Source organism: Canis lupus, chromosome X (assembly GCF_048164855.1).
Source record: "Canis lupus baileyi chromosome X, mCanLup2.hap1, whole genome shotgun sequence".
Lineage (NCBI taxonomy): Eukaryota > Metazoa > Chordata > Mammalia > Carnivora > Canidae > Canis > Canis lupus.
In genome coordinates this window covers 75,536,509-75,564,262 of record NC_132876.1, presented here as the reverse complement: position 1 = coordinate 75,564,262, position 27,754 = coordinate 75,536,509, and the positions used below count along the sequence as shown (strand labels likewise).

At 42.4% G+C, this 27,754-nt stretch overlaps 1 protein-coding gene across 3 annotated transcripts in view; it reads right to left on the bottom strand.

Moving 5' to 3' along the window:
• AMER1 (APC membrane recruitment protein 1) overlaps window positions 1-27,754 on the bottom strand; it is a 69,232-nt gene that overhangs the window by 30,818 nt on the left and 10,660 nt on the right. The window contains exon 2 of one of the 3 annotated variants that reach the window (XM_072816883.1): window positions 18,675-26,922. The exons of the other annotated variants lie outside the window; for them this stretch is intronic. Coding sequence (XP_072672984.1) covers window positions 23,431-26,823 — 3,393 coding nt within the window. The 5' untranslated portion in view covers window positions 26,824-26,922 and the 3' untranslated portion in view covers window positions 18,675-23,430. Of the gene's footprint in view, window positions 1-18,674; window positions 26,923-27,754 lie in introns of those variants that run through there. 3 annotated transcript variants of the gene reach the window in all.

Sequence of the window (27,754 nt, the reverse complement as noted above, 5' to 3'; positions counted from 1 at the left end):
ATGGAACTTTCTCCAGAATAGACCACATACTGGGTCACAAATCGGGTCTGAACCAAAACCAAAATATTGGGATCGTCCCCTGCATATTCTCAGACCATAATGCCTTGAAATTAGAACTAAATCACAAAAAGAAGTTTGGAAGGACCTCAAACACGTGGAGGTTAAGGACCATCTTGCTAAAAGATGAAAGGGTCAATCAAGAAATTAAGGAAGAATTAAAAATATTCATGGAAACTAATAAGAATGAAGATACAACCGTTCAAAATCTTTGGGATACAGCAAAAGCAGTCCTGAGGGGGAAATACATCGCAATACAAGCATCCAGTTGAAAACTGGAAAGAACTCAAATACAAAAGCTAACCTTACACCTAAAGGAGCTAGAGAAAAAACAGCAAATAGATCCTACACCCAGCAGAAGAAGAGACTTAATAAAGATTCGAGCAGAACTCAATGACCAGAAGAACTGTGGAACAGATCAACAGAACCAGGAGTTGGTTCTTTGAAAGAATTAATAAGGTAGATAAACCATTAGCCAACCTTATTAAAAAGAATAGAGAAAAGACTCAAATTAATAAAATCATGAATGAAAAAGGAGAGATCACTACCAACACCAAGGAAATACAAACGATTTTAAAAACATATTATGAACAGCTATACACCAATAAATTAGGCAATCTAGAAGAAATGGACGCATTTCTGGAAAGCCACAAACTACAAAAACTGGAACTGGAAGAAATAGAAAACCTGAACAGGCCAATAACCATGGAGGAAATTCAAGCAGTCATCAAAAACCTCCCAAGACACAAAAGTCCAGGGCCAGATGGCTTCCCAGAGGAATTCTATCAAACGTTTAAAGAAGAAACCATACCTATTCTACTAAAGCTGTTTGGAAAGATAGAAAGAGATGGAGTACTTCCAAATTCGTTCTATGAGGCCAGCATCACCTTAATTCCAAAACCAGACAAAGACCCCACCAAAAAGGAGAATTATAGACCTTGATGAACACAGATGCAAAAATTCTCAACAAGATACTAGCCAATAGGATCCAACAGTACATTAAGAAAATTATTCACCATGACCAAATAGGATTTATCCCCGGGACACAAGGCTGGTTCAACACTCGTAAAACAATCAATGTGATTCATCATATCAGCAAGAGAAAACCCAAGAACCATATGATCCTTTCATTAGATGCAGAGAAAGCATTTGACAAAAGACAGCATCCATTCCTGATCAAAACTCTTCAGAGTGTAGGGATAGAGGGAACATTCCTCAACATCTTAAAAGCCATCTACAAAAAGCCCACAGAAAACATCATTCCCAATGGGGAAGCACTGGGAGCCTTTCCCCTAAAATCAGGAACAAGACAGGGATGTCCACTCTCACCACTGCTAGTCAACATAGTACTGGAAGTCCTAACCTCAGCCATCAGACAACAAAAAAATATTAAAGGCATTCAAATTGGCAAAGAAGAAGTCAAACTCTCCGTCTTCGCTGCTGACATGATACTCTACTTAGAAAACCTAAAAGCCTCCACCCCAGGATTGCTAGAACTCATACAGCAATTTGGCAGTGTGGCAGGATACAAAATCAATGCCCAGAAGTCAGTGACATTTCTATACACTAACAATGAGACTGAAGAAACAGAAATTAAGGAGTCAATCTCATTTACAATTGCACCCAAAAGCATAAGATACCTAGGAATAAACCTAACCAAAGAGGTAAAGGGTATATACCCTAAAAACTATAGAACACTTCTGAAAGAAACTGAGGAAGACACAAAGAGATGGAAAAATATTCCATGCTCATGGATTGACAGAATTAATATTGTTAAAATGTCAATGTTACCCAGGGCAATTTACACGTTTAATGCAATCCTTATCAAAATACCATGGACATTCTTCAGAGATTTGGAACAAGTTATTTTAAGATTTGTGTGGAATCAGAAAAGACCCCGAATAGCCAGGGGAAATTTAAAAAAGAAAACCATATCTGGGGGCATCACAAATCCAGATTTCAGGTTGTACTACAAAGCTGTGGTCATCAAGACACTGTACTGTGGTACTGGCACAAAAAGAGACGCATAGATCAATGGAACAGAATAGAGAACCCAGAAGTGGACCCTGAACTTTATGGTCAACTAATATTCGATAAAGGAGGAAAGACTATCCACTGAAGAAAGGCAGTCTCTTCAATAAATGGCGCTGGGAAAATTGGACATCCACATGCAGAAGAATGAAACTACACCACTCTCTTGCACCATACACAAAGATAATCTCAAAATAGATGAAAGATCTAAATGTGAGACAAGATTCCATCAAAATCCTAGAGGAGAACACAGGCAACACCCTTTTTGAACTCATCCACTGTAACTTTTGCAAGATACATCCGCGAAGGCAAAAGAAAAAAAAGCAAGAATGAACTATTGGGACTTCATCAAGATAAGAAGCTTTTGCACCTCAAAGGATACAGTCAACAAAACTAAAAGACAACCTACACAATGGGAGAAGATATTTGCAAATGACTTATCAGATAAAGGGCTAGTATCCAAGATCTATAAAGAACTTATTAAAAAAAAAGAACTTATTAAACTCAACACTAAAGAAACAAACAATCCAATCATGAAATGGGCAAATGACATAAAGAGAAATCTCGCAGAGGAAGACATAGACATGGCCAACAAGCACATGAGAAAATGCTCTGCATCACTTGCCATCCAGGAAATACAAATCAAAACCACAATGAGATACCACCTCACCCCAGTGAGAATGGGGAAAATTAACAAGGCAGGAAACCAAAATTTTGGAGAGGATGTGGAGAAAGGGGAACCCTCTTACACTGTTGTTGGGAATGTGAACTGGTGCAGCCACTCTGGAAAACTGTGTGGAAGGTACCTCAAACAGTTAAAAATAGACCTGCCCTACGACCCAGCAATTGCACTGTTGGAGATTTACCCCAAAGATACAGATGGAGCAAAACACTGGGACACCTGCACCCCGATGTTTCTAGCAGCAATGGCCACAATAGCCAAACTGTGGAAGGAGCCTCAGTGTCCATCAAAAGGTGAATGGATAAAGAAGATGTGGTTTATGTATACAATGGAATATTACTCAGCCATTAGAAATGAAAAATACTCACCATTTGCTTCAACGTGGATGGAACTGGAGGGTATTATGCTGAGTGAGGTAAGTCAATCGGAGAAGGACAAACATTATATGTTCTCTTTCATTTGGGGAATATAAATAATAGTGAAAGGGAATAAAAGGGGAGGGAGAAGAATTGTGTGGGAAATATCAGAAAGGGAGACAGAACATAAAGACTCCTAACTCTGGGAAACGAACTAGGGGTGGTGGAAAAGGAGGAGGGTGGGGGGTGGGGGTGAATGGGTGATGGGCACTGAGGGGGGCACTTGATGGGATGAGCACTTGATGTTATTCTATATGCTGGCAAATTGAACACCAATAAAAAATAAATTTGTAAAAAATAAATTTATATATATATAACACAAAAGGGCAGGGCCAGATAGCTTCCTATAGGAATTCTATCTGACCTTTAAAGAGCAAATAGTATCTATTCTACTGAAGCTGTTTTGAAGGATAGAAAGGGAAGGAATACTTCCAAACTCATTTTATGAGGCTAGCATCACCTTGATTCGAAAACCAGACAAGGACCCCTCTAAAAAGAAGTTTAGACCAATATCCCTGATGAACATGGATGTAAATATTCTTTCCATGATATTAGCCAATAGGATCCAATAGTACATTAAGAAGATTATTCACCATGGTCCAGTGGAATTTATCCCGGGAAAAATGGGTGGTTCAACATTCGTAAAACAATCAACGTGATAGATCCCATCAATTAGAGAAAAAGCAAGAACCATATGATCCTCTCAATAGATGTAGAGAAAGCATTTGAAAAAATACAGCAGCCATTCCTGATCAAAACTCTTCAGAGTGTACGGATAGAGGGAACGTTCCTCAACAAGTTAAAAGCCATTTATTGAAAATAGCCCAAAAGAAATATCATTGTGAATGGGGAAATACTGAGCGCCTTTCCCATAAGATCAGGTACATGACAGGGATGTCCACTCTTACTACTGTTATTCAAAATAATACTCAAAGTCCTAGCCTCAGCCATCAGACAACAAAAAGAAATAAAAAGCATTCATATTGGCAAATAAGAAGTCAAACTCTCCTTCCTCGCAGATGACATGATACTGTATATGGAAAACTCAAAAGACTCCACCCCTAAGTTTGCTAAAACACATACAGCAACTCATCAATGTAGCAGGATACAAAAATCAATGCCCAGAAATCAGTGGCATTTCTTTCTTTTTTTTTAAATTTTTATTTATTTATGATAGTCACAGAGAGAGAGAGAGAGAGAGAGAGAGGCAGGGACATAGGCAGAGGGAGAAGCAGGCTCCATGCACCTGGAGCCTGACGTGGGATTAGATCCCGGGTCTCCAGGATAGCGCCCTGGGCCAAAGGCAGGCGCTAAACCGCTGCGCCACCCAGGGATTCCCAGTGACATTTCTATACACTAACATTGAGACTGAAGAAAGAGAAATTAAGTAGTCAATACCATTTACAATTGCACCCAAAAGCATAAGATACCTAGGAATAAACCTATCCAAAGAAGTAAAGGATCTATACCCTAAAAACTACAGAACACTTCTGAAAGAAATTGACGAAGATGTAAAGAGACAGAAAAACTTTCCATGCTCATAGATTGGAATTATAAATATTGTAAAATATCTATGCTACCCAGGGTAATTTACACATTCAATGCAATTTCTATTAAAATACCATGGACTTTCTTCGGAGAGTTGGAACAACTAATCTTAAGATTTGTGTGGAATCAGAAAAGACCCCGGATAGCCAGGACACTATTGAAAAAGAAAACCAATGCCAGGGGCATCACAATGCCGGATTTCAAGCTGTATTACAAAGCTGTGATCATCAAGAAAGTATGGTACTGGCACAAAAACAGACACATAGATCAATGGAACAGAATAGAGATACCAGAAGTGGGCACTCTATTCTATGTTCAATTAATATTCAACATAGCAGGAAAGAATATACCTTGGAAAATGGACAGTCTCTTCAATAAATGATGTTGGGAAAATTGGACAGCTACATGCAGAAGAATAAAACTGGGCTACTCTCTTACACCATACACAAAGATAAACTCAAAATGGTTGAAAGATCTAAATGTGAGACAATAATCCATCAGAGGAACACAGGCAGCAGCCTTTCTCAAGTTGGTCAGAGCAATTTCTTGCAAGACACATCTATGAAGGCAAGGGAAACAAAAGCAAAAATGAACTCTCGGTACTTAATCAGGATAAAAACTTCTGCTCAGCATAGGAAACAGTCTACAAAACTAAAAGACAAGTACAGAATGGGAGAAGATATTTGAAAATGACATATCAGATCTTTATCTGATATGTTGGCTAGTATCCAAGATCTATAAAGAACTTATAAAACTCAACACCCAGGAAACCAAAAATCCAGTCATGAAATGGGCAGAGGATATGAACAGAAATTTCTCCAAAGAAGTCCTACACATGGCCAACAAGCACATGAAAAAATGCTCCACATAATGGCGAAAATTAACGACACCGAAAATGAGAAATTTTGGAGAGGATGTGGATTAAGGGGAACCCTCTTGCACTGTTGGTGGGAATGCAAACTGTTACAGCCACTTTGGAAATTAGTGTGGAGATTTGTCAAGAAATTAAAAATAGAGCTACCTTATGACCCACCAGTTGCACTACTGGGTGTTTACCCCAAATATACTGATGTAGTGAAACGCTGGGACACCTGCACCCCAATGTTCATAGCAGGAATGTCCACAATAGCCAAACTGTGGAAGGAGCTATGATGTCCTTCAACGAATGAATGGATAAAGACGTTGTGGTCTATATATACAATGGAATATTACTCATCCATCATAAGAGATGAATATTCACCATTTGCTTCAACGCGGATGGAACTGGAGGGTATTATGCTGAGTGAAATAAGTCAATCAGAGGACAATCCCTTATGGTTTCACTCATACATGGAATATAGGAAACAGTTAAAGGGATTATAAGGGAAAGGAGGGGAACTGAGTGGGAAAAATTAGAGATGACAAACCATGAGAGACTTCTAACTCTGGGAAAGAAAGGGTTGGGGAAGGGAAGATGGGCGGGCCATGGGGTAACTGGGTGATGGGCCCTGAGGAAAGTACTTGATGGGATGAGTACTGGGTGTTATAGTATATGTTGGCAAATTGAATTTAAAGTAAAAAAAAATGTAAAGCAGATAACACTTGCATTAATATAAACATGTATGTAAACAATTTTGTAGAAGCATGTAGAAAGAGCCTCAAGCTTACTTCTTTAAAACTGCACTTAGTATTAAAAAAAAAATCTACGATACCTCCTAGTAGGCTTCACGAAACCTAAAGAGTTAAAAATCCCTAAGCTTGAACATAAGAGCTAATTGAAAGTGACCTTTAATTAATCATTTAATCCTCACAATCATCCTAGGTGTAGGAAACAAAGGTAGAGGAAAAATTAATAAATTTCCTTACTGCCAACAGCCCATTGACAGGTCCTTGAAATAGGCAGGGAGACATTTCTTTAGGGACTCAACTGCCTCGATGTTGATACTTTGCCAAGGGCAAAAAGAAATCTTAGCTCAACCCCCAGGACCTTGTAAGTCTACTTTAACATATAAAAGTTCTTTTGAAAACTTCTTTTATCTCTACTCCCCCAAGATATATGTTGGAAATCATCCCCCAAAAATATGACCCACCAATATTCATTTGAAGGGTGTCATGACTCAGGTTTTATTTGACAGTAATAAATGACATTTTCCCTAGAATAACTAGCTCCCTCAAGGTCCTGGAAACCTTGCTTCCAATTTTCCTTAGAAACTTAATGCTATCCCTAACCATCTCCCAATTTGAAGGTATATAATGCGCCACGCCTCATGACTCCAGCACAGCTCTTTTTGCCCATGTATCCTGTCCCTGTGCTTCAATAAAACCACCTTTTTTGCATAAAAGATGCCTCAATAATTCTTTCTTAGCTGTTGGCTTCAAACCCTGACGTTTCTCCTACATCAGGAGGTAGTGCTAGTATCATCATTATTATCTACCTTGTACAGTGGAGCAAACTGAGATACAGAGAGGTTAAGTTACTTCGTGAAGGTCACATATCTAGCAATTTGTAGAGCTGGGACTCAAAATCAAGCAGCATTGTTTGATCAGGAAGATCTTTTTTTAAGATTTTATTTATTTATTTATTTATTTATTTATTTATCTATTTATTTATTTATTCATGAGAGACACACAGAGAGAGATAGAGGCAGAGACACAGGCAGAGGGAGAAGCAGGCTCCATGCCAGGAGCCTGACTTGGGACTCAATCCGGGGTCTCCAGGATCACACCCTGGGCTGAAGGTGGCGCTAAACCGCTGGGCCACCAGGACTGCCCTGCTCAGGAAGATCTTTATCTCAATTCTGGCCTCACATTTCCAGAGAAGCCTCATTAAATAAGTGCCAACATAAATAGACTCACAGAATGCATTGACCAAAGTTTTGTTGACTAGATGAGCTCTCAAGGCTCTCAGTACAAGGAAACTGATATTTCACTTAAAAGGAAACCCTATAGTAGCCCTGAATTTTCGTATCCACCAGATCTACACCCATTTGTATATATTTAATGTGCTATAGAGTCCTTATTCATTAAGGCAGGCCTACACTATGCTAGTAGATAATTTATGCTGTCACATGTAGAAACATCAAATAGCATTTAGTTCTCCCAAATTCCACAATGCAGATTAGCTTCATTCCAAATTAGCTTTAATTTGTACAGTATGACATATCTTGGCTTTTGAAGATCCCATTACTCAAAAGGTTTAGTTTAATAAACATGCACCATGTTCTAGGCAATGCATGTGGTGCTGCAGCCAGATATCAATGCAATAACCCTAACTCCAGGAGTTCATAGTGTGTCCACACACCATTATAAGCACCATGGGTCCTGATATAGGCATAATTTGAAAACTCCAGGATCGCAAAGACTTCTGTATAAGCAATACCTATAATATGGTGGGTGCCCAACAAATATTTTGAATTAATGAGCAAAAGCAAGATTCAAACAAAATTTTCAAAATTGCTGTTTCTGCCTATAAAAAAACTTACAGTATAACTGGTCAAGTACCACATGCAAAAAAGATTTAATATTTATTAAAGGTGATTAATTGACAAATAATCACCAAATTAATGACAAACTAGTAGACAAATATATTCAATTAATTCTAAGCACTTTTATACCCATATTTTTTGTTCTCATAACACTCATGAATTAGGAGGAGATGGGAATTTTTCTCTCCAGGACACAGGTAAAGAGATTGGGACCTAGAGACATTTAGAGTCAGAAGGGATTTCAGAGATTATCTTATGCAACTGCTAACACTACCCCAAAATGCCCTTCCTCTATATCACCCCACAACTATTGGCAAATCCTGAAAGCTGAGGACAAAATCTCTCATTCTACAATGAAAGGTCCACAGTTCCCTCAACAGTATCTCTGACAAGTGATCATTCAGCCTCTAGTGGATACTTACAGGGTTATATTTACACCAACCTGACTGCTGGTTTTTTATTAGCTTGCCTCAGTAAACAAGTCCTCATTATATGGGGTTGAAATATTTCTTTCTATGATTTGCCCTAGTTATGGTCTCTGGAAATGTTCCATATGCCAGGCCTTCAAAGAAATAAAGGGATGTATCCAAGGCTAGTAGAGGTCCTCCCAATTTCACCACCCCCCTTATGATTTCAAGATAACAGATATCCTTTATGGAGATTCAGTCAATAAAATACTTCTTTGAGCATTGGGCTAAAGAGGATTCTTCTAAGAGCTGTCAATCTAATAAGAGAAAAAGAAATCTAAACTGGTTATTGTAATGCAGGGTAATTAATGAAACACCTGAAATGCAGTGCAGAAGAAAAGGAGCTAGCTGCTATGGACCTCAAGGAACACTTCACATATGTGGCATATGAGCTAGGCTTTAACAATTAAGAAAGAGCTATGTAGTTGGAGAATCTAAAGAGTTTCAAGGAAGAGAAAACAATGGGTGATAGTTCAAAAGAACATTGTATTTCTAGGGACATCGCAAAAAGGTTGCTTTCACTGGGAAAGTGTCTATGGAAAGGGAATGGTAAAAAATAAGGTCAAAAAGGCAGAACTGAAGAGGCCTTTCTTATGAAAAGGCCTTTTCACATTCATTGAAAAGTGAATGGACTTTATTCAATGTTCAGCACCTTTTCATGTGTCTGTTGGCCATTGCTTTTAACTTTAATCCACCTGATTAAGTTAGGCCAAAAATTCTGACCTGCCATTGTGGGCTGTGATTCTAATGTCAATGTAGTTTTAAGTGTTTGCAATATTATTCAGATCTGTCCCATGTCTGTGCCACCCAGTGGCCAGTTTGGGATTTAGGTGGACATCAAACTTGTAGTTCAGTTCTCAAAGTCTTTATTGTGTTTACCATTTAGGATCAGATCTATACAAATATAGCTCTTGGGTAAGCCCATATAATTTATGGGATAAATTTCTTAAGCACCCACTTTTCTGTGATTTCTACAATACATTCTAGATCCTAAGAGCTCTGCTTCCTGGTTGCCTAGAAAGAAGCCTGTGTTTTAGAAAAACAACAACAGAGGAATCATTGCTGGATCAGTCTTCTGGTCTCCTTTCCCAAGATGCCTACTGCCATTTACTTATTATCCTCAGATAGCTGCTTCACTCAGTCTCTATAGGGTTTTCAGTGGAAAAGACAAAAATTGGTGGAAAAGACAGGGTGGAATATATTTAAACCATCTTAACCAGAACCAGAATTTCACAGATATTTAACAGGTAAACTATCTAGACTTTGGTGATGAATTACATGTAGAATATGAGGGAAAATGAAAGGAGTCTTAGGTATACGTCAAGATTTCTGTCATGGGTGATTGGATAGTGTTATCATTAACCAGGATAAGAAGTTTTACAGGTAGGGCAACTTTATGAAAAATCCTGCACATTAGCAAAATGATTCCAAACTCTTTTTTTCTTCATAGAAACATTGAAAAATTCACCAGAAATTGTCTGAATAAACTTTTTCAGAGTTTAGGAAAATAATCAAGGGATTAGCAAACAAGTGAATTCTGAATCAAAAAACAAATACCTTCAAAATGGCATGAAAGTTTTATGGCCTTTTTACTCACTCCTATTCCCTCTCCAATGTAGCAGTGGTTTTGGTATTAAAGGAGTGGAAGTCTGGTTCCTAGTTCCTGTTCACAAATCAGGGGGAGCAGAGAAGACTATTTGCAAACTATTGCATACGTTTATTCTGACATACCTGGGGGAAACCCAAAGGATCAATGCAAGATGCTTATCTTGATTTTACATAATTCAGACAAAGCATCAGACTTTGCACATAAGAGCTGCAAAGCAGATTATAGACTTCAGACATGGAGCAAGATATGATGGCTGGGAACATACAAAAGACTATATAAGGCACAGAGATCTTGAGGGGAGACTTTTTGGGAAATTATGACATCCAAAAGCAGTCATATATGTGGGGAAATTTAGAAGCTATGTACGTGTCTTGGAAAGATGCAGACTCAAAAAACACGAGATGAGACATTAAGCAGGCTGATCCTTAGGTTCAGAGCAAACCTAACTCAGTTATAGGAGTGACACAGCACAGGGAGAATCTACAAAGACTCTGTCTGAGAGGTTTGTGTTTTTTCATGCTTCTCATTTTTTCTTTGTTTGAGCTCCTGAGATTCAATAAAACTTCTGTCAACACATTAGTGGAAAAAAAATTCAGTTATCACACACAAGTTATAATCTGTGGAAAGTTTGAAAAGTTTTTAAAAAGACAAACACAGTCTTCATTAATCAAATAAAAACCAGCAAACGCCTTTTTAATTTTTTTTTATTGGAGTTCAATTGCAAAAATAGCATAACACCCAGTGCTCATCCCACCAAGTGCCCCTCTCATTTCCCATCGCAGTCACCTCAAACCCCCCCACCCCCCCGCTTACCTCCCCTTCCCCTACCCCTTGTTCATTTCCCAGAGTTGGGTGTCTCTTATCTTTTGTCACCCTCACTGATATTTTCTTTTTTTTAATAATAATAAATTAGTTTTTATTGGTGTTCAGTTTGCCAACATACAGAATAACACCCAGTGCTCATCCCGTCAAGCGCTCCCCTCAGTGCCCGCCACCCAGTCACCCCCAACCCCCGCCCTCCTCCCCTTCCAACCACCCCTACATCGTTTCCAAGAGTTAGGAGTCTCTAATGTTCTGCCTCCCTTTCTGATATTTCCCACCCATTTCTTCTCCCTTCCCCTCTATTCCCTTTCACTATTATTTATATTCCCCAAATGAATGAGACCATATAATGTTTGTCCTTCTCCGATTGACTTATTTCACTCAGCATCATACCCTCCAGTTCCATCCCGTCAAAGCAAATGGCGGGTATTTGTCATTTCTTTTTTTTTTTTTTTTTTAAATAAAATAAGGGATCCCTGGGTGGCGCAGTGGTTTAGCGCCTGCCTTTGGCCCAGGGCGCGGTCCTGGACACCCTGGATCGAATCCCACGTCGGGCTCCCGGTGCATGGAGCCTGCTTCTCCCTCTGCCTGTGTCTCTGCCTCTCTCTCTCTCTGTGAGACTATCATAAATAAATTAAAAAAAAAGAAGTTCTTTATAGATCTTGGAAACTAGCCCTTTATCTGATACATCATTTGCAAATATCTTCTCCCATTGTATAGGTTGTCTTTTAGTTTTGTTGACTGTATCCTTTGCTGTGCAAAAGCTTCTTATCTTGATGAAGTCCCAATAGTTCATTCTTGCTTTTTTTTCTTTTGCCTTCGTGGATGTATCTTGCAAGAAGTTACTGTGGCCAAGTTCAAAAAGGGTGTTGCTTGTGTTCTCCTCTAGGATTTTGATGGAATCTTGTCTCACATTTAGATCTTTCATCCATTTTGAATTTATCTTTGTGTATGGTGAAAGAGAGTGGTCTAGTTTCATTCTTCTGCATGTGGATGTCCAATTTTCCCAGCACCATTTATTGAAGAGACTGTCTTTCTTCCAATGGATAGTCTTTCCTCCTTTATCGAATATTAGTTGGCCATAAAGTTCAGGGTCCACTTCTGGGTTCTCTATTCTGTTCCACTGATCTATGTGTCTGTTTTTTGTGCCAGTACCACACTGTCTTGATGACCACAGCTTTGTAGTACAACCTGAAATCTGGCATTGTGATGCTCCCAGCTATGGTTTTCTTTTTTAATATGCCCCTGGCTATTCAGGGTCTTTTCTGATTCCACACAACTCTTACGATGATTTGTTCCAACTCTCTGAAGAAAGTCCATGGTATTTTTATAGGGTTCCCCTTTCTCCACATCCTCTCCAACATTTGTGGTTTCCTGCCTTGTTAATTTTCCCCATTCTCACTGGTGTGAGGTGATATCTCATTGTGGTTTTGATTTGTATTTCCCTGATGGCAAGTGATGCAGAGCATTTTCTCATGTGCTTGTTGGCCGTGTCTATGTCTTTCTCTGCCTCACTGATATTTTCACTCATTTTCTCTCCTTTCCCTTTATTCCTTTTCACAAATTTTTATATTCCCCAAGAAAATGAGACCATATAATGTTTGTCCTTTTCAGACTGATTTATTTCACTCAGCATAATACCCTCCAGGTCCCTCCACGTCGAAGTAAATAGTGGGTATTCGTCATTTCTAATGGCTGAGTAATATTCCATCGTTCCCTTTTCTCCGCATCCTCTCTAACATTTTTGGTTTCCTGGGTGTTATTCCATATGTTGGCAAATTGAACACCAATAAAAAAATAAATGTATTATTAAAAACAAAACCACAATGAGATACCACCTCACACCAGTGAGAATGGGGAAAATTCTCCCATTTTCCTTGTGGGGGTTCCTCAAGGAGTTAAAAATTGATCTGCCCTATGACCCAGCAATTGCATGCTGGGGATTTACCCCAAAGATACAGATGCAATGAAATGCTGGGACACCTGCACCCCGATGTTTCTAGCAGCCATGTCCACAATAGCCAAACTGTGGAAGGAGCCTCGGTGTCCATCAAAAGATGAATGGATATAGAAGATGTGGTTTATGTATACAATGGAATATTACTCAGCCATTAGAAACGACAAATACCCACCATTTGCTTCTATGTGGATGGAACTGGAGCGTATGATGCTGAGTGAAATAAGTCAATCTGAGACGGACAAACATTATATGGTCTCATTCATTTGGGGAATATAAAAAATAGTGAAAAGGAATAAAGGGAAAGAAGAGAGGATGAGTGAAAATATCAGCGAGGGTGACAAAACATGAGAGACACCTAACTCTGGGAAATGAACAGGCGGTGGTGGAAGCAGAGGTGGGCAGGGGGTTTGGGTGACTGGGCGATGGGCAATGAGGGGGGGCACTTGGTGGGATGAGCACTGGGTGTTATGCCATATGTTGGCAAATTGTACTCCAATAAAAACATTTAAAAAATAAATAAAAATATAACATCTTAGTGGTTCTTTACATAAGAATGAAACTGGAACACTTTCTAATACTGTAGACAAAAACAAACTCAAAATGGATTAAAGACCTAATTGTGAGACCTGAAACCACAAAAATCCTAGAAGAGAACATAGGCAGTAATTTCTCTAACTTGGCCATAGCAATCTTTTTCTAGATATATCTCTTTAGGCAAAGGAAACAAAAGCAAAACTGAAGTATTGGGACTTTGTCAAAAAAAGAAAAAAATAACTTTTGCACAGAGAAGGAAACCATCAACAAAGCAAAAGTAAATTTACTGAATGGAAAAGGATATTTACAAATGATATATGAAATAATGTGTTAATACCCCCCAAATATAAAGAATTTTCACAACTCAACACAAAAAAAACAATTCAATTAAAAAATGGGCTTAGGACATTAATAGACATTTATCCAAAGAAGATATACATATAGCTAACAGACACATGAAAAGATGCTCAACACCACTCATCATCAGGGAAATGCAAATCAAAACCACAATGAGATATCATCTCATACCTGTCAGAATGGCTAAAAATTAATGACACAAAAAATAACAAGTGTTGGCAAGGATATGGAGCATAGGGAACTGTTGTGCACTGTTGGTGGGAATATAAATTGGTATAGCCACTGTGGAAACAGTATGGAGTTTCCTCAACAAATTAAAAATAGAAATATCGTATGATCCAGTAATTGCACTATTAGATATTTACTGAGAGAGAATGAAAACAGTAATTTGAAAAGTTATCTGTACTTCCATGTTTATTGCAGTATTATTTACAATAGCCAAGATAAGGAAACAACTTATGTGTTCACTGATGGATAAAGATGTAGTGTGTGTGTGTGTGTGTGTGTGTGTGTGTGTGTGTGTGTGTGTATGAATATTATATAGCCATAAAAGGGATAAGTTCACACCATTTGTGACAATGTGGATGGACCTAGAGGGTAAGTAAAATAAATCAGACTGAGTAAGACAAGTACCATATGATTTTACTTATATGTGGAATCAAAACAAAACAAATTAGCTAAAAAACAGAGTCATACTTCTAGATATACAGAACAAACTGATGGTTGCAAGAGGGTAAGGGAGTAGGAGAATAGACATAGGAGAATGGGCAAAATGGGTGAAGATGAATTGGAGATAAAGCTTCCAGTTATGGAATAAATGAGACAGGAATAAAAGTTACAGCATAACGAATATAGTCAATGAAATTGTGATAGTGTTGTATGGCAACAAATGGTAGTTACACTTGTAGTGAACATAGTATAACATATAAAGATTTTGAATTGCTATTTGTACACTGAAATGAATATAACATTGTGTGTCAACTATACTCAAATAAGGAAAAATTAGTTAAAGAAAGAAGGCACATCCTGGGCATTAAAACTGCCCCAGGAATCTATGCCAGCGGAGGCGAGCAGGAAAAGGACAGATGGCATAGGAAGAATTTAAGCATCAAAAGGGGAAGGGTAAAAAAAGGACTGAAGCTTGAGATTCTATGTTCTCCAGCCCTCTCATTTACAGATGAATAAACTGAGGTTCTGAGAAATCACCCAAATTTCCATCAGTTGCAGACAGAGCAGGGACTAATATCATGGTGTCCTCAATTCTAGGACAGTGAATTTTTTTTCAATAAAGCAGTATTTTTGTGGCAGGGTGATTTCCAGAAATATTCACATTTTTGTGTGTGTGTGTGTGTGTGTGTGTGTGTGTGTGTTGTCCCTCTATGTCCTCACTTCCTATCTTCCTGCTCTTTGGAATCCCCTAACAGACCTCTTGCAACAGGGATTTCACAGTGTAGAAAGCAGAAGCAAGCTTAGGTGACCAAATATTCTTTTATAAAAGCCTGAAAATCTCATTGATTATATACTATCATAAAGGAAAAGGAAGAGGCATTGTAAAGCCCAAAGGGAAAAAAATAGGAGAGATCCCTACCCCTCCCAGCCCTACCGAGAATGGAAGAGTATGTCTGAGGCAGCAGGAACTCAAACACTGATTGAGTGCAATTCCTCAAGGATGGGGAGGGGATGGCTCTAAGGAGGGAAGCAGAGTTTATATTCCTAAGGCTCTCAGCTTTCCTTCTCCTACTGCTGGCATGGAAAATGAGGGTGTCAGTAGTGATTGGAATAGGTTAAAGATTAGTTGCCCTCACCCTAATTAATGGGTACCACAAATGTACCCTGAATTCCAGTTTTACCCTTGAAGGAGTCCTCAGTCATGACTGACAGAATTTTCTGCTTCTCTGTTAGGATAGGGAGTTTGAAGTCAGAATTTAGTTACAAAACAAAACAAAGTACTATTTATTACCTACCCACATCTTAGTTTGTGGACAGATAGATGCTTATTCCATTTTTGTTTCCTTGGAGAACATAACAGTACTTTTAATCTTGGGATTTCTGGCCAGGCAGATCATCCACTTCCTGTTAGCAATGGGTGCTGCACAGGAGCCTTTGAGAAACCTCATCAGATGCTCCATGTACTGAGAGAACAACATGGAAAATGTGCTCAGGCATCCAAAGAGAGAAAGTGGAAAAGCAGGAAAGAAACTGAAGGAGAGGAGGAGAGCAGCCTTCAAGAGCCCACCAGATAGCAGCTATTCTCCCAGAGAAAGAGACTGTTTCCCATTGTGCCTATTAAGTGATTTATAATTAAGTACCTCTTCATAAGGTGGTGCTCCAATTGTCATCATGTTTCCCAGACCACTTATTAACAGGTTTAAGGGGGTCTACCTGGCTGGGAACAATTCCCAGAGATCCAAGGCTAGGGGTGGGAGTAGGGGGAAGGGAGTCCTTTCTTGGGCTTACAAGGGCCTCTGATCTAGGCTTGGAGCTGGGAGACTGTTCTGGGCTCAGTGGAATAAGGAAGCAGCCAGAGGTCCTCTTTAGTTTTAGGATGCTATTACTTCGGGCTTGCTGCTGAAGTCATTTCTGGGATTTATTCATCCTTAACATCCCTAATGTGCAACTAACCTGAAGCTTCACTACAAGTATGATAGAAAAATGGAGATTTGGAGTCCACTTATCTGTCTGTGTGAACTTTGGTAAGAGTCTTAACCTTTCTGAGGCTCAGTTTTCTCTTCTTAAAATGAGACATCCTAAAATGTACATAACAACATTAACCTCATAGAGTTAAAGATTGCACAAGATGACATGATTAAAGTGTCTAGTGCCTGCACATATCAATGATATAATTCATTTGGTGATGGATGAATTATTAGCAGTGATCTTTTCCATCATATCTTCCACCCCTACCTGCCCATTCTGTTTCTCATCTTGACTTACAGTCGATGTACTCTATTACCATGAGCAAATCATTTCACTTTCCCATGGCTCCTTTCCCACCTCTATAAAGTGGGGATGAGATCTTCTGCCTACCCACATGCATCAGGGACCTTTTAAAAGATAATGGAGATGAAAGGAGGTTGCAGATTAGAAAGTGCTACCCTCTGGTCCCTTGCTTTTATTGGCCAGGTCTGGATCCCAGAAGCTAAGCATCCCAGCTAAAGTGTAGGAATTATCCAGAGAAAGAACATGGTCAGTACGGCCTAGAACCCACTGGGGGTGGGGGCAGTGGGGAGCTAGTAGCTTACCCACAGTGTCATCCAAAGGCTTGTACTAAGATATTTTTTCTGTCGGATTTATATCTGTTCTAAACAGATACTAGGAACAAAGGCCTGTTCACCAGGCACAACCCCAGTCCTTAAGCAGACTAGAGAACAACACTGGAGCTGACCAAGGTGGGTTTGGTTTCTTGGTGATCCAAAGAACCCTCCACCAACATCTCTCCACTGACATCCCCTTCCAGTATTGCAAAGGGCTCCCCAGAGGGTCACAGCCATCAGTCACAGCAGAACACAAAAAGCTCTTACCACTCATCTTGTCCAGCAGGTCCAATGCACCTGTTATGTGGGATCCACACCACAGAAAATAACTCCATCCCAGGCCAACTGAGTCAGAAAGGGGTGAGGAGTGCTGGATTTAGGCAGTTGAGAAAGTTCTATAGGTTATTCAGTGGTAGCCCAGTCCTCTGACTGGCATATGGAAACTAGCCTAGTAAAATCTATGCCCATGCCACCCACATATTATTGATGGGGAAACTAAAACTCAGAAGGGATTTTCCCAAACCCAACTGATTAATGAGGGATGAAGATTAAGGCAGAAATTTAGGCTTCCCATACTACAAAACTACTTGAATTTCCAATGGATGTAATAAGACCTTCCTAAAAGGTCTTGCTACAAAAGCTCTCTGAGCAACCATGACCCCATTCCTTCCATGGCAGGCAATTCAACATCTATGGATTATTAACTCCCCTCCCAGGAGCTTCTCTCTTTTCTCTCTCATTAAATTGCTTTTATTTTGGGTTTGCTTGATTCATGAGGTACTGGGGGCCACAAACTTCTTTTCTAGTCTGGGAAGGGACCCCAGGGAGCTTTCCTATGTGTCTGTGGCGACAGACTACAGTCTATAGCAGTTTCAAGCAGAGACTATTTTAGGTCTTCTGGCTTGGGCATGGCAATTGGGATTAACTCAAAGGAGCCCACTAGCAGGTGTCAGAATCCCTTGCTTATCAGGAGCCAAGGGTAAAACACATTTTTCCCACTCAACCCCATAGTTGAATCAGTAGAGCAGGCAGCTGCCCAGGCAGCATCTTTGCCCATAAACCTAGGTGAGGAATGCCATTTCTGAAGCTTGGCTGGGGAGTCCCACCATTGGTCTTATCCTTTTCATGGAGTCATCAGTAGGAAGTTGACACCTCTGCCTCCTGGCTGGTGGAGATGCCAGCACACTTGCATTAACTGAGGCTAATTTTAGAAGTGCTAACCAGCCTCTGGCAGTTCTCAAAATGTGAAAAGTGTGATGGAGAGATTACCAACACATCATCAGACATATGGAGGGCATGACTTGGATAAAAAACTGGTTTCCCATACTTTTAGTTTCAGGTCTGGCTTCTGTTTCCCCAATGGATGACCCCACCCCCTCACAGCCTTTTTGCTTTTTCCATCTCCCTTCAAGGGCAAACTCAACAACCATGGGTCACAGGTATGCTGCTGTGGAACAAACCACAAAAATGCACTTTTGTGATGGGGAAGGGTCCTTCTTGAACCCAGTTTATTAGCATTCAGCAAAAGAAATATATGTTGTTACAAATAGGCAGTGCATCAAGATATCCAGGTGTCAATGAGAGCTAGGATTGGAGAAGTCACAATCCAGACAATTACGTGATATCTCAGGGATAAGGAAAGGGAAACTAGGGCACATCCAGGGATCATGCTCCCCATTTTACACTGGGAGAGAAAAACTCTTACACTTGGGGTGGGTATGTACTGCAGTTACCAATTTCTTCCCTCTGTCCTCCAGCCATTTTATTTAATGTGACTTAAATATACATTCCTGGTTTCTTCTCCACTCCGCTCCCATCTACAGCAGGGAAAATAAGCACCAATAGTAACAGGAATAGTAAATCCCTGCCTCTTGGGATGCCTGGGTAGTTCAGTGGTTGAGCGGCTCAGGGAATGATCCCGGGACCCCAGGGTCCCGGGTTCGAGTCCCACATTGGGCTTCCCGCATGGAGCCTGCTTCTCCTCTCTCTGCCTGTGTCTCTGCCTCTCTGTGTATCTTTCATGAATAAATAAAATATTTTTAAAACTCCCTCCCTCAGTAGGCCAACCCTCACACATACACATGCCATGTGGATTTTCTTCTTTGGAGTGACTGTAGGATAGAAAAGTGGGAATCAGACCAGCAATCCATTACCCTCATAATCACTGTTCCCCCAGTGAACTGGAGCAGGACAGGGGAGGAGGAATGGTGGTAGGGAGATAGATACCCCCAAAGCAGCAAGAGGGGTCAAGGAGTTCTCCAACATCTCTTCTGGGCAAATGTCACAATCAACTGAGCTATTTGGAAAGCTTCACACAAGGGTTTCCCCAATGAGGTGGTTGAAGCATCACCGCCATCGGTCTCCTCGGCTTCTTAGGGAGAAAGGGCATGATAGAAACTCCATGTACTCCCCACTGGGTGGAGAATGTCCCCAAAATGCTCCTTTGGAGAAATTCAGTATGACAGCACAACATAGGGACTTATTTCAAAATGAAAGCATAAAACATAAAAATAACAGAAAGAGAGACAGAGAGAGAGACAGAGACAGAGAGATGGGTTCTTCCAGAAAGTCTACATGTAGGGAAGGCGTAGGGCTCGATAGAAAAAATAAAGCCATAAAACAACATCTATCTACCAGGTTCTCCATGCCTGAGTCACCTGGCATTTGTCATAGTACCTGGGAATCTTTTGTTATCCCTATCATGGAGGGAGGGGATGGACACATTGAGGTGAGGAGACGGGAAAGAGGGCCCTAGGCAGTTGAGATACCAGCCCTCTGCACAAGCAGCAGCAATTTCTGTGTCATCTTTGTTTTGTTTAAAACTGTAAACAGCACCACTTAAAAATAAAATATATCAGAAAAGAACAATTGATACATTGTTTTCCATGAATATAAAATGCAAACAATACAAAAATAGATAATTGACTTTTGAGATATATATATATATATGTATGTGTGTGTATATATATATATATGTATATATATATATATATAAAACAACTTATATGCAACATACACATGGGTAAACTTGAAGTCTCCCTGCTAAATCCCCCATGCCTCCCTCTAGCAATTGGGCCCAGGAGCTAAGTGTGAGTGGGGTGGTAGTACTGACAAGGGTGGGAAAGTTGCTGACAACAGGATGAGAGGAACACACTCTGGGTGTAGGAAGCTACTTCCCTGCTTGATACAGCACTAAGGAAGGAGAGAGACTAGTGTTGACCAAAGCTTTTGGCCCAGGAGGCTCATGGACAGGTGCTCAAGATGGGTGCCCCATGGCAGGGCTTTCTTGAAGGTGTTAAAACACTAAGAAACTGGTAGCCCTGAAAGAAGCCTGCTATTTGGACTTCTCTATCCAGTCACTGGTTCCCCAAGGATTGGCCTCATCTGAGAATTCTCAGGTCAGAGCTGTCTGACACTAGATTAGCCTGATGGGTAGCAAGATGATGGCAAACACCTCCTCTCAAGTCATCTTTCCTTAAATCACAACCACAAGCATGATCCCAGGACTTTACAATGCAGACATGTTGTTCATCTGGACACAGCCTAAGATATGTGGGCTTGACATCAATACCTTTAGTAGTCCAGGGCATACCTGGTGTCAGCCAAGCAAGCACTGGCTATCTTTGGGGAGAGGCCTGGTTGGTTCTCCCATTGTCAATCTGTGCTGCCATCACACGTTCCCAGCTAGATCTTCCTTCCTCTTCTAGGCTGCAGCTGGGATTTGAACGTGAACTATTTGGATATAGAGTAAGACTCAAAGGAGCCTGCTTCTGCAGCCATGTACCCTGATTATACCACTTCTGGTGGTGAGAATCCTGTCCCTGGGCTGGCAAGGACATTGAAATGGCTTGCAGGCAGCAATGTACAAACCATGACATGTTGCTCAGTTCTAGGCCCTACTCCTTCGGAAGCCCAACAGAGTGTATCAGTACAATGGCTGTTCCCCTCAGGGGCAGCACCTCTCTTATTTCTCTCTTTTCAATGAGAGAAGCCCTCTGCCCTTGGCCAAAGGCTGACCACCTACTTTTTCTCTTCTTAGATAGGCTGGAGGCCCAGCAGGCTCTGGAGGCTGGTGATGGCTCTACTACCTGCTGTGGCTGGCACAGTCCACATACAGATAGGAGTTGAACTGCCCTGAAGGCCAAGCAGAGAGAAAGGAGGCAAGTAGTGGGATTTCCCCTGTTGTAAAGGCATTTGGTGTTTACTTCCTGCCAAACAGCCAGGCCTATTTCAGCCCCACCCTCCCAGGGCAGCTTTGATAAGAGGCCAGACAGTTGGAATTTGGGCACTTCTCTCCTAATGCTGTGCTTGGGGTGAGGGCCTTCCTTGTGCTCTTTCTCCAAATCCATGATTTATGTATTTCTTCACAATGCAAACAGCCTGGAGAGTTGGACTAGGCCCCTTGAGCAGTGGTGTTAAGTATAAACTCATTTGGTACTTCCAGTGGGTAAAGCTTTTATCAGAGGTTTGCTTTTTGTGGGAAGAAGCACTACCAACCCTAATCTGAGAAATGGTGATAAAAACCAGCACAAATACATTTCCTGGCCAAGGGGAAGTTTGCCATAAATTTTGCTCCCTTGACTCAGAGGCCAACATTCTGTTCACAAGAGCCCAGTTGCCCTCCTCTCTTAACAGGCATAGAGATAAGTGGGGTAAGGGACAGGGGTAGGGAGGCAAGCATTATAATTTAGGTCAACACATCCAGGCAAAAAATGTCTCATATTCTATTTCCAAAAAAGAAATTAAAAATAATTTTTCTCTTCTTGATTAATGAGAGGTTGAGTCTGGTTAGATTAAACTGTTGCAATGTCTTCCTGACAGCAACTCTTCCTCACCAGTATTTCCCAGCTAGTTTAACATGAAAACTGTGGATGCAGAAGAGTGCACCATTCACTCCATAAAGGGCATGGAGTGAATGCAAATCAGAATCCTGTAGCTTGGTAGAGTGAGGGCAGGTCATAGTCTTTCCTCTTAAGAAGGCCAGTCCTTTGAGGATGCTAAGGACTTGGCTAATTAGAAATGAAAGCTCTTTAGAGAGACCAGAATAGCAGCCTAGATGCTTTTGGTATCCTGTTTCTTGAGAGTGCTAGCCTGGTGTCTCTGGAGCCTCTTTACAGCATCCAAATGAAGGGGTGGGCAAAGGTTGAGGAACTTTTTCTCTTCTAAGAAGCTGGGTTACCTTGAGCTCTGCAATGTTGAAAATTCTCTCCTGCCAGCAGGGACAAATGGATCTCCTTTTCCTATCCTTCCCTTGCAAGCTGCAAGAACCCTGACACCCTATAGCCAAGCCTAATTTAGGCCACTTCTCTTCCTGTATCTCAGTTAAAACAATATTTTCCTTGTGAAGAAATTATTAAAATTTCCTTTGGAGTAAAAAAAAATTCAAGTGACTGCAACTCAGGCATCACAAGCCAAGAAAAGAAGGAAAAAAAATCCCATCACTCCACAACTCAAGACTTATGGTAGTATCTACAATAGAGCCCTAATTTGTCTTATGTTTGTAACTGAATGAATTTGATTATTCCATTAAGTGGATAGCATTTTTGTCTTTAACCTAAGCTATGGCAGACCAGATTAAAAGGCCCCCATCTGGTTACAATGACAAAGTCCACAGCAATAGGCAGTGAAACACATGCTACTTGATCCTCTCTAAGGGCAGCTAGCTGGGGTGAATAGATTATAATCATCTGATGTAATGGTGAAAGCTATGCCAAGACTGAAGGAAGTGGGGGTGGGGAGGATCTGTACCATTATTTCACATTGTTAACAGCAAACAAGCCCCCTGTCCTCAAGTAGAAAGCAGTGCAGACCTGGCTGCTCATCAGTGGTTCATCATTCACTGTGTGTGTGTGTGTGGGGGGGGGTGGCAGGGGTACTAAGCCTGTGTCAAGGATGCATGCTATATATATAATCACTAACTGGGCAACTGGAATAGGCACAAAAGTATAGCATCCCAAAAAACCCTACGTGGGTAACAAGAAACCCCAAAAGGAAAAGCTGGAGCACAGAGCAAGAGCAGCCTCCTAGGGCAGATGTACTCAAGCTGAATGTGACCACAGATTGGCAGAAGAGGGAAGTGGGAAAACAAAGGCAAAAACTCATTGGAGCTTTCCTTGGCCAAAAGGATTTTCAAGTTAAATAGCAACCCCCACCACCCACCCCTCTGCCCAACCCCTGTTCCCCATTCACATGCTCAGGCCCCATGCCCCCACTCCAGAATAGATAATGACTACTCAGCTAGCTTTCCATTCACAGCAGTGGAGTAGCTGGTGGGAAGGGGGAGAGAGGCACCTTGCTCAGCCATCTCCTTTGATAGGTCAAGGCTGGAAACCTTACAGTGAATGGGTTGAGGTTGTTGGGGCTCAGGCTGGACCCTGGGCAGCTGAGGGATGCCATGAGTGATGCCCACAGGCTTGGCCTGGGACAGAGGACTGGAGCTGAAGCCTCCAGAACTGGAAAAGCAATTGGGCTCATCAATAGGCAGCAGCATATCTTGAGGCCTGGCCCTCACACTCTGAAAGGCCTGTGGCTGCAGGTTATAACAAGAGACCATAGGCAGGGGTAGGTACGAAGGCCGAGATAGCTGAGGCCTGGATATCCCAGGTACCCTTGGCTCTGGCCCTGGTACTGACAACAACATTGACATGGCCACAGGAGGTATGCAACAGGCTGTCTGCTCATATGGAGACTGGCTAGAAGACCCATCCAACTGGCTGGGACTTATCCAGGCAGGACCTGGCCCCACTGGGAGAGGACAGGGAGCCCAGGCAGACCAGTCGTAGGCCCCTGGTGGTTCAGTATAAAGGGACAAAGGACTGTCTCGACCCCATTCTTCCTCTTCTTCTTCTTCATTTGAATCTTCCTGCTGAGCCTGAAGCTCATCAGACACTATGTATCCCTGGGCAGGGCGGGAATTGGAAAGCTCCAGCTCCAAGGTCTCTGCAGTGTCCAGGGAGCGACTCCTCCTGTTGAGGGCCATAGCAGCAGGTGGAGGTCGAGGGTGCATGCCAGGCAGTCCCAAATAGCGAGGGAGACTGCTCACACCCCAGGGAAGACCTTGGTAGAATCGGCTGTGGTAGTTGTTGAATGTATGTTTCTGGTAGTAGCCCAACTCAAAAGCTTCCAAGGAGGCTGCAAGGTCTTCATTGTGGAACTCAGGATGCTCTTCACACTTGCCTTCCCCCTCCCGTTCCACATCAGCGATGTCAAAAGTCACCATAGGGGGCAGTTCAGGAAGGTTTTGAGCGAAGGATGAGTCAGAATCAGAGCTGCAGGACATGCTGGAGAAGAGGTTCCCGCTGCTGGTAAACTCCACAAGGGCCTGTGAGAAGCTCACTGTGGCATTCCCTTCCTTTTCAGCCTCCTCTTCCTCTGGCTCCTCAGAGGGTGAATAAGTAGGGTAGGCCCTCCTGGGAGATCCTCCAAAGTTTGCTTCTTGCATGTCTGGCTCAAACATAGCATCACTTTGGAAGAGCTGCATCAGACAGGTACTTTGATCTTTCTTGGAGCAGATTCCCTCAAAACGCTTCTCCAGAGGACGGAAGTCCCTCCAGTCTGGCTCACTGCTTGCAGTGGCAGGGAAAGCTGAGGTGGTTGCCCGATGAGATGTCTGAGAGGCCCCTGATGCCCCTGCTACCAGGCCCATCACTGATGATGGGCCTAAGGGCCTCATATGATATTCTATGATGGGCTTCTCCTGCCAGGCCTGAACCTCTCGGACTTGAGCCTCTTGAGCATGGGCCTCCCGGACCTGGGCTTCCCTGGCATAGGCCTCTCGGGCTTGGGCCTCTCTGACATGAGCTTCTCGGACATGGGTCTCTCTGGCATGAGTTTCTTGGGTATAGGCCTCCCTGGTGTGAATCTCTTGGGCACATGCCTCCTGGGCCTCTCGGGCCTCAAGCTGCTCTCGCCGAAGCTCCCAACACAACAACTGTTTCTGGATAGTCACTAGCCGTTCTTCCTCTGTCTCCATTGCCCCAGGTGGCCTAGAGGAAGAAAAGAGCTCAAAGTTCAAGAAGGGGTCAAATATCTCAGAGCTGTGACCATGGAGGTCATAAAGACAGTCATCCACAGGTGGGGAGGTCTCAAGACTATCATCTGGCTCATAGAACTCATACAGGGCATCTCCACTGTAACTGTCTCGGGGAAGGCAATCCCTGCGGATAAGCCCCAAGGCCTCACCTGAATCATCCTCAAATCCAGGTGTTGTGGAGTCATAATAACCCTCATCACTATTGGGGGCAGACTCTTGCTGGTCACTCTGAGGAGTCAAAAGTTCCCCAGGAGCTAAGCCAGGATAAGATCGAACTGAGTCAAGGAGCATGTAGCCATGGTGGCCTGGGGATGTGATGGGATGGTAGCTCAAATTCAGATTAGACTTCGGATACATCTGGGCACTTGCCCAGAGATATTCTAAGTCATAATCTTCTTCCTCCTTGACATCCTCTTCTTCCTCCTCTAATTCCACCTCATCTTCCTCCTCTTCCTCCTCCTCATCATCTGGCAAGGCCATCTCCTCTCCACCTCCTTGGTAGGTCACCAGGCAGGAACTTCGCTTGGTCCCATCTCGATTGGCCCTCTGGCCTCCAGAAGCCATGCTGTCTGTCATACTGTCCATGTCTTGCTCTGCTATGATATCACCACAACCTGTCAGTGAGTCAAAACTTTTCAGGGATGTGACATCCCCAAACAAGAGGCTCAGCTGGTCCCCAACAGGGCCATTTGGTGGATTTACCTCTTCTGACACCACTTTCTCCCCTGTTTCTGGACTATGGGGCTCTTCTGGGCCGCTAGCTTCTAAGGTAGGCTTGGGTTGCATAAGTGCTGAAGCACAGGCCTCCACAGATTTTTCTGGATCTTTACAGGCTGTCTTCTCAATGACAGCTGGAAAAGGCTCTGGTACTAAAGAAAGTTTTGACCCAGGAGCATCTTGAGGTTTGGCATTTTCCTTTCTGGGGGCTTGGAGGATATCCTCAGTATGGTGCAGAATGACTGAGCTCACATATTCATGAGGCCTAGCTCTAGCCCCTTCAGGCCCCTTGGCCCTTAACTCACTTTTTTCAGCCCCAGAGACCTTGCTTTTCCGGTGACGGCGGATACTGCTAAAAAAACCTTTCAGGCCTTTCTTTGGCTTGGACAGAGAAAGAGCCTTCTCAGCCTCAGCTTTCTCTGTGGCTCCAGCCACAGATGTCTTGCATCTGGAGTCTGTCTCCAAAACCCCATGGGCACTCTGGGAACTGGGAAGTTGGCAGGATGATTCAGGCAAAGGTAAGGCAAAGCTGGTTCCTTCACTAAAAATGTCTTTAGGGCCATGGGCTGCTTCAGTCAGGCCATCATGAGTCTTGCTCTTGCTAAGACCCTTCCTGGAGATGCTTTTCCCAGAACCTTTGCTTCGCCCCCCTCCAAAGAAACTAGGCAGGGTACAGATGCCCTTCTTGCCACCAAAAAGTTTCATGGCAGTTTTCCTTAGCCTACCTGGGCCAGATGAGGGTGGTTCTGACACTGGCCCTTCTGTTATCTCAGCTGCCTTGTTCTTAGCTCCTTTCTCTGCCCCTTGGTCCTGAGTGTCCATAGAGGCTGATGCTCCTTTGGCCTGAGAAGCTTCATCCTTTCCAGTCTCCATGGTGATGGAGACAACTCAGGTATGTTCAGCTGAAAAAGCAGCCTTCTGGCTTCCAAGCACTGTTATAACATCATCAGTCAGGAAGCATCCCAGTTGGGTCTAGAGAAGATGAGAGAAACAAAGATAGAAAGAGTATACTGGTAAGCAAGCATCTAGGCTGGGTTTGTTTTCACAGATGTCTGTTATTTCAGGCTTGAGTGGAACCAGAAAGAAAATAAATGAAGGGAAAACCTTAATGCATTCCATATGATTGGCTTGCTGGGCCAGCCTCCTCTGGGACCCATGGCAACAAAGTCCTACATTGAACAATAGGCAGCCATCACCCAGCCGCTCATGGGGTTCACTCCCTTCAGGCCACCCTAGGCTCAGGAGAACACTGGGCAGGGAACTGTAGATGTGGGAAATGCCCAGTTGTGCTGACCACAAGAGGAATTATCAAAGGGGGTAGAGTAGGGGGAGGCAAGAAAAGTAGCAGGGAGGTCAGCTCCAATGACAGAATTTTTGAAAACCTGGCAAAATGGCCCATTGAGTCCTCACTGGGCTCTGCAAGACCCAGGCCATTAGTCTGGTTTCTCACTGACATTTTTCCTGGGGCTATATAGAAATGTAGACCTGAAGTTTCACCTCTTTCCCACAGGATCCCTAGATTGCCTATATGCCCATGCTCAGACCTTCAGAAGCCCAGAATAGGAGCCTCATAAATCCACATTCCAGAGCTACAATCCAGGATCTGCTAAAAGCACATTGTGGCCTTGGGGCAAGGCACTCTCCAAACTTCAATATCCTTGGCCTAAGAGGCCTGGCAATACTTCCCCCGCATAGTGGTTATGTGAAGGGTAGGTCTAGGTCAGATTCTCTATTGACTGTCCTGCTAGGAAAAAAATTTTAATGTGGCTCTTGGCAACTGGAGCCCTCATGTTCCACTTTAGAA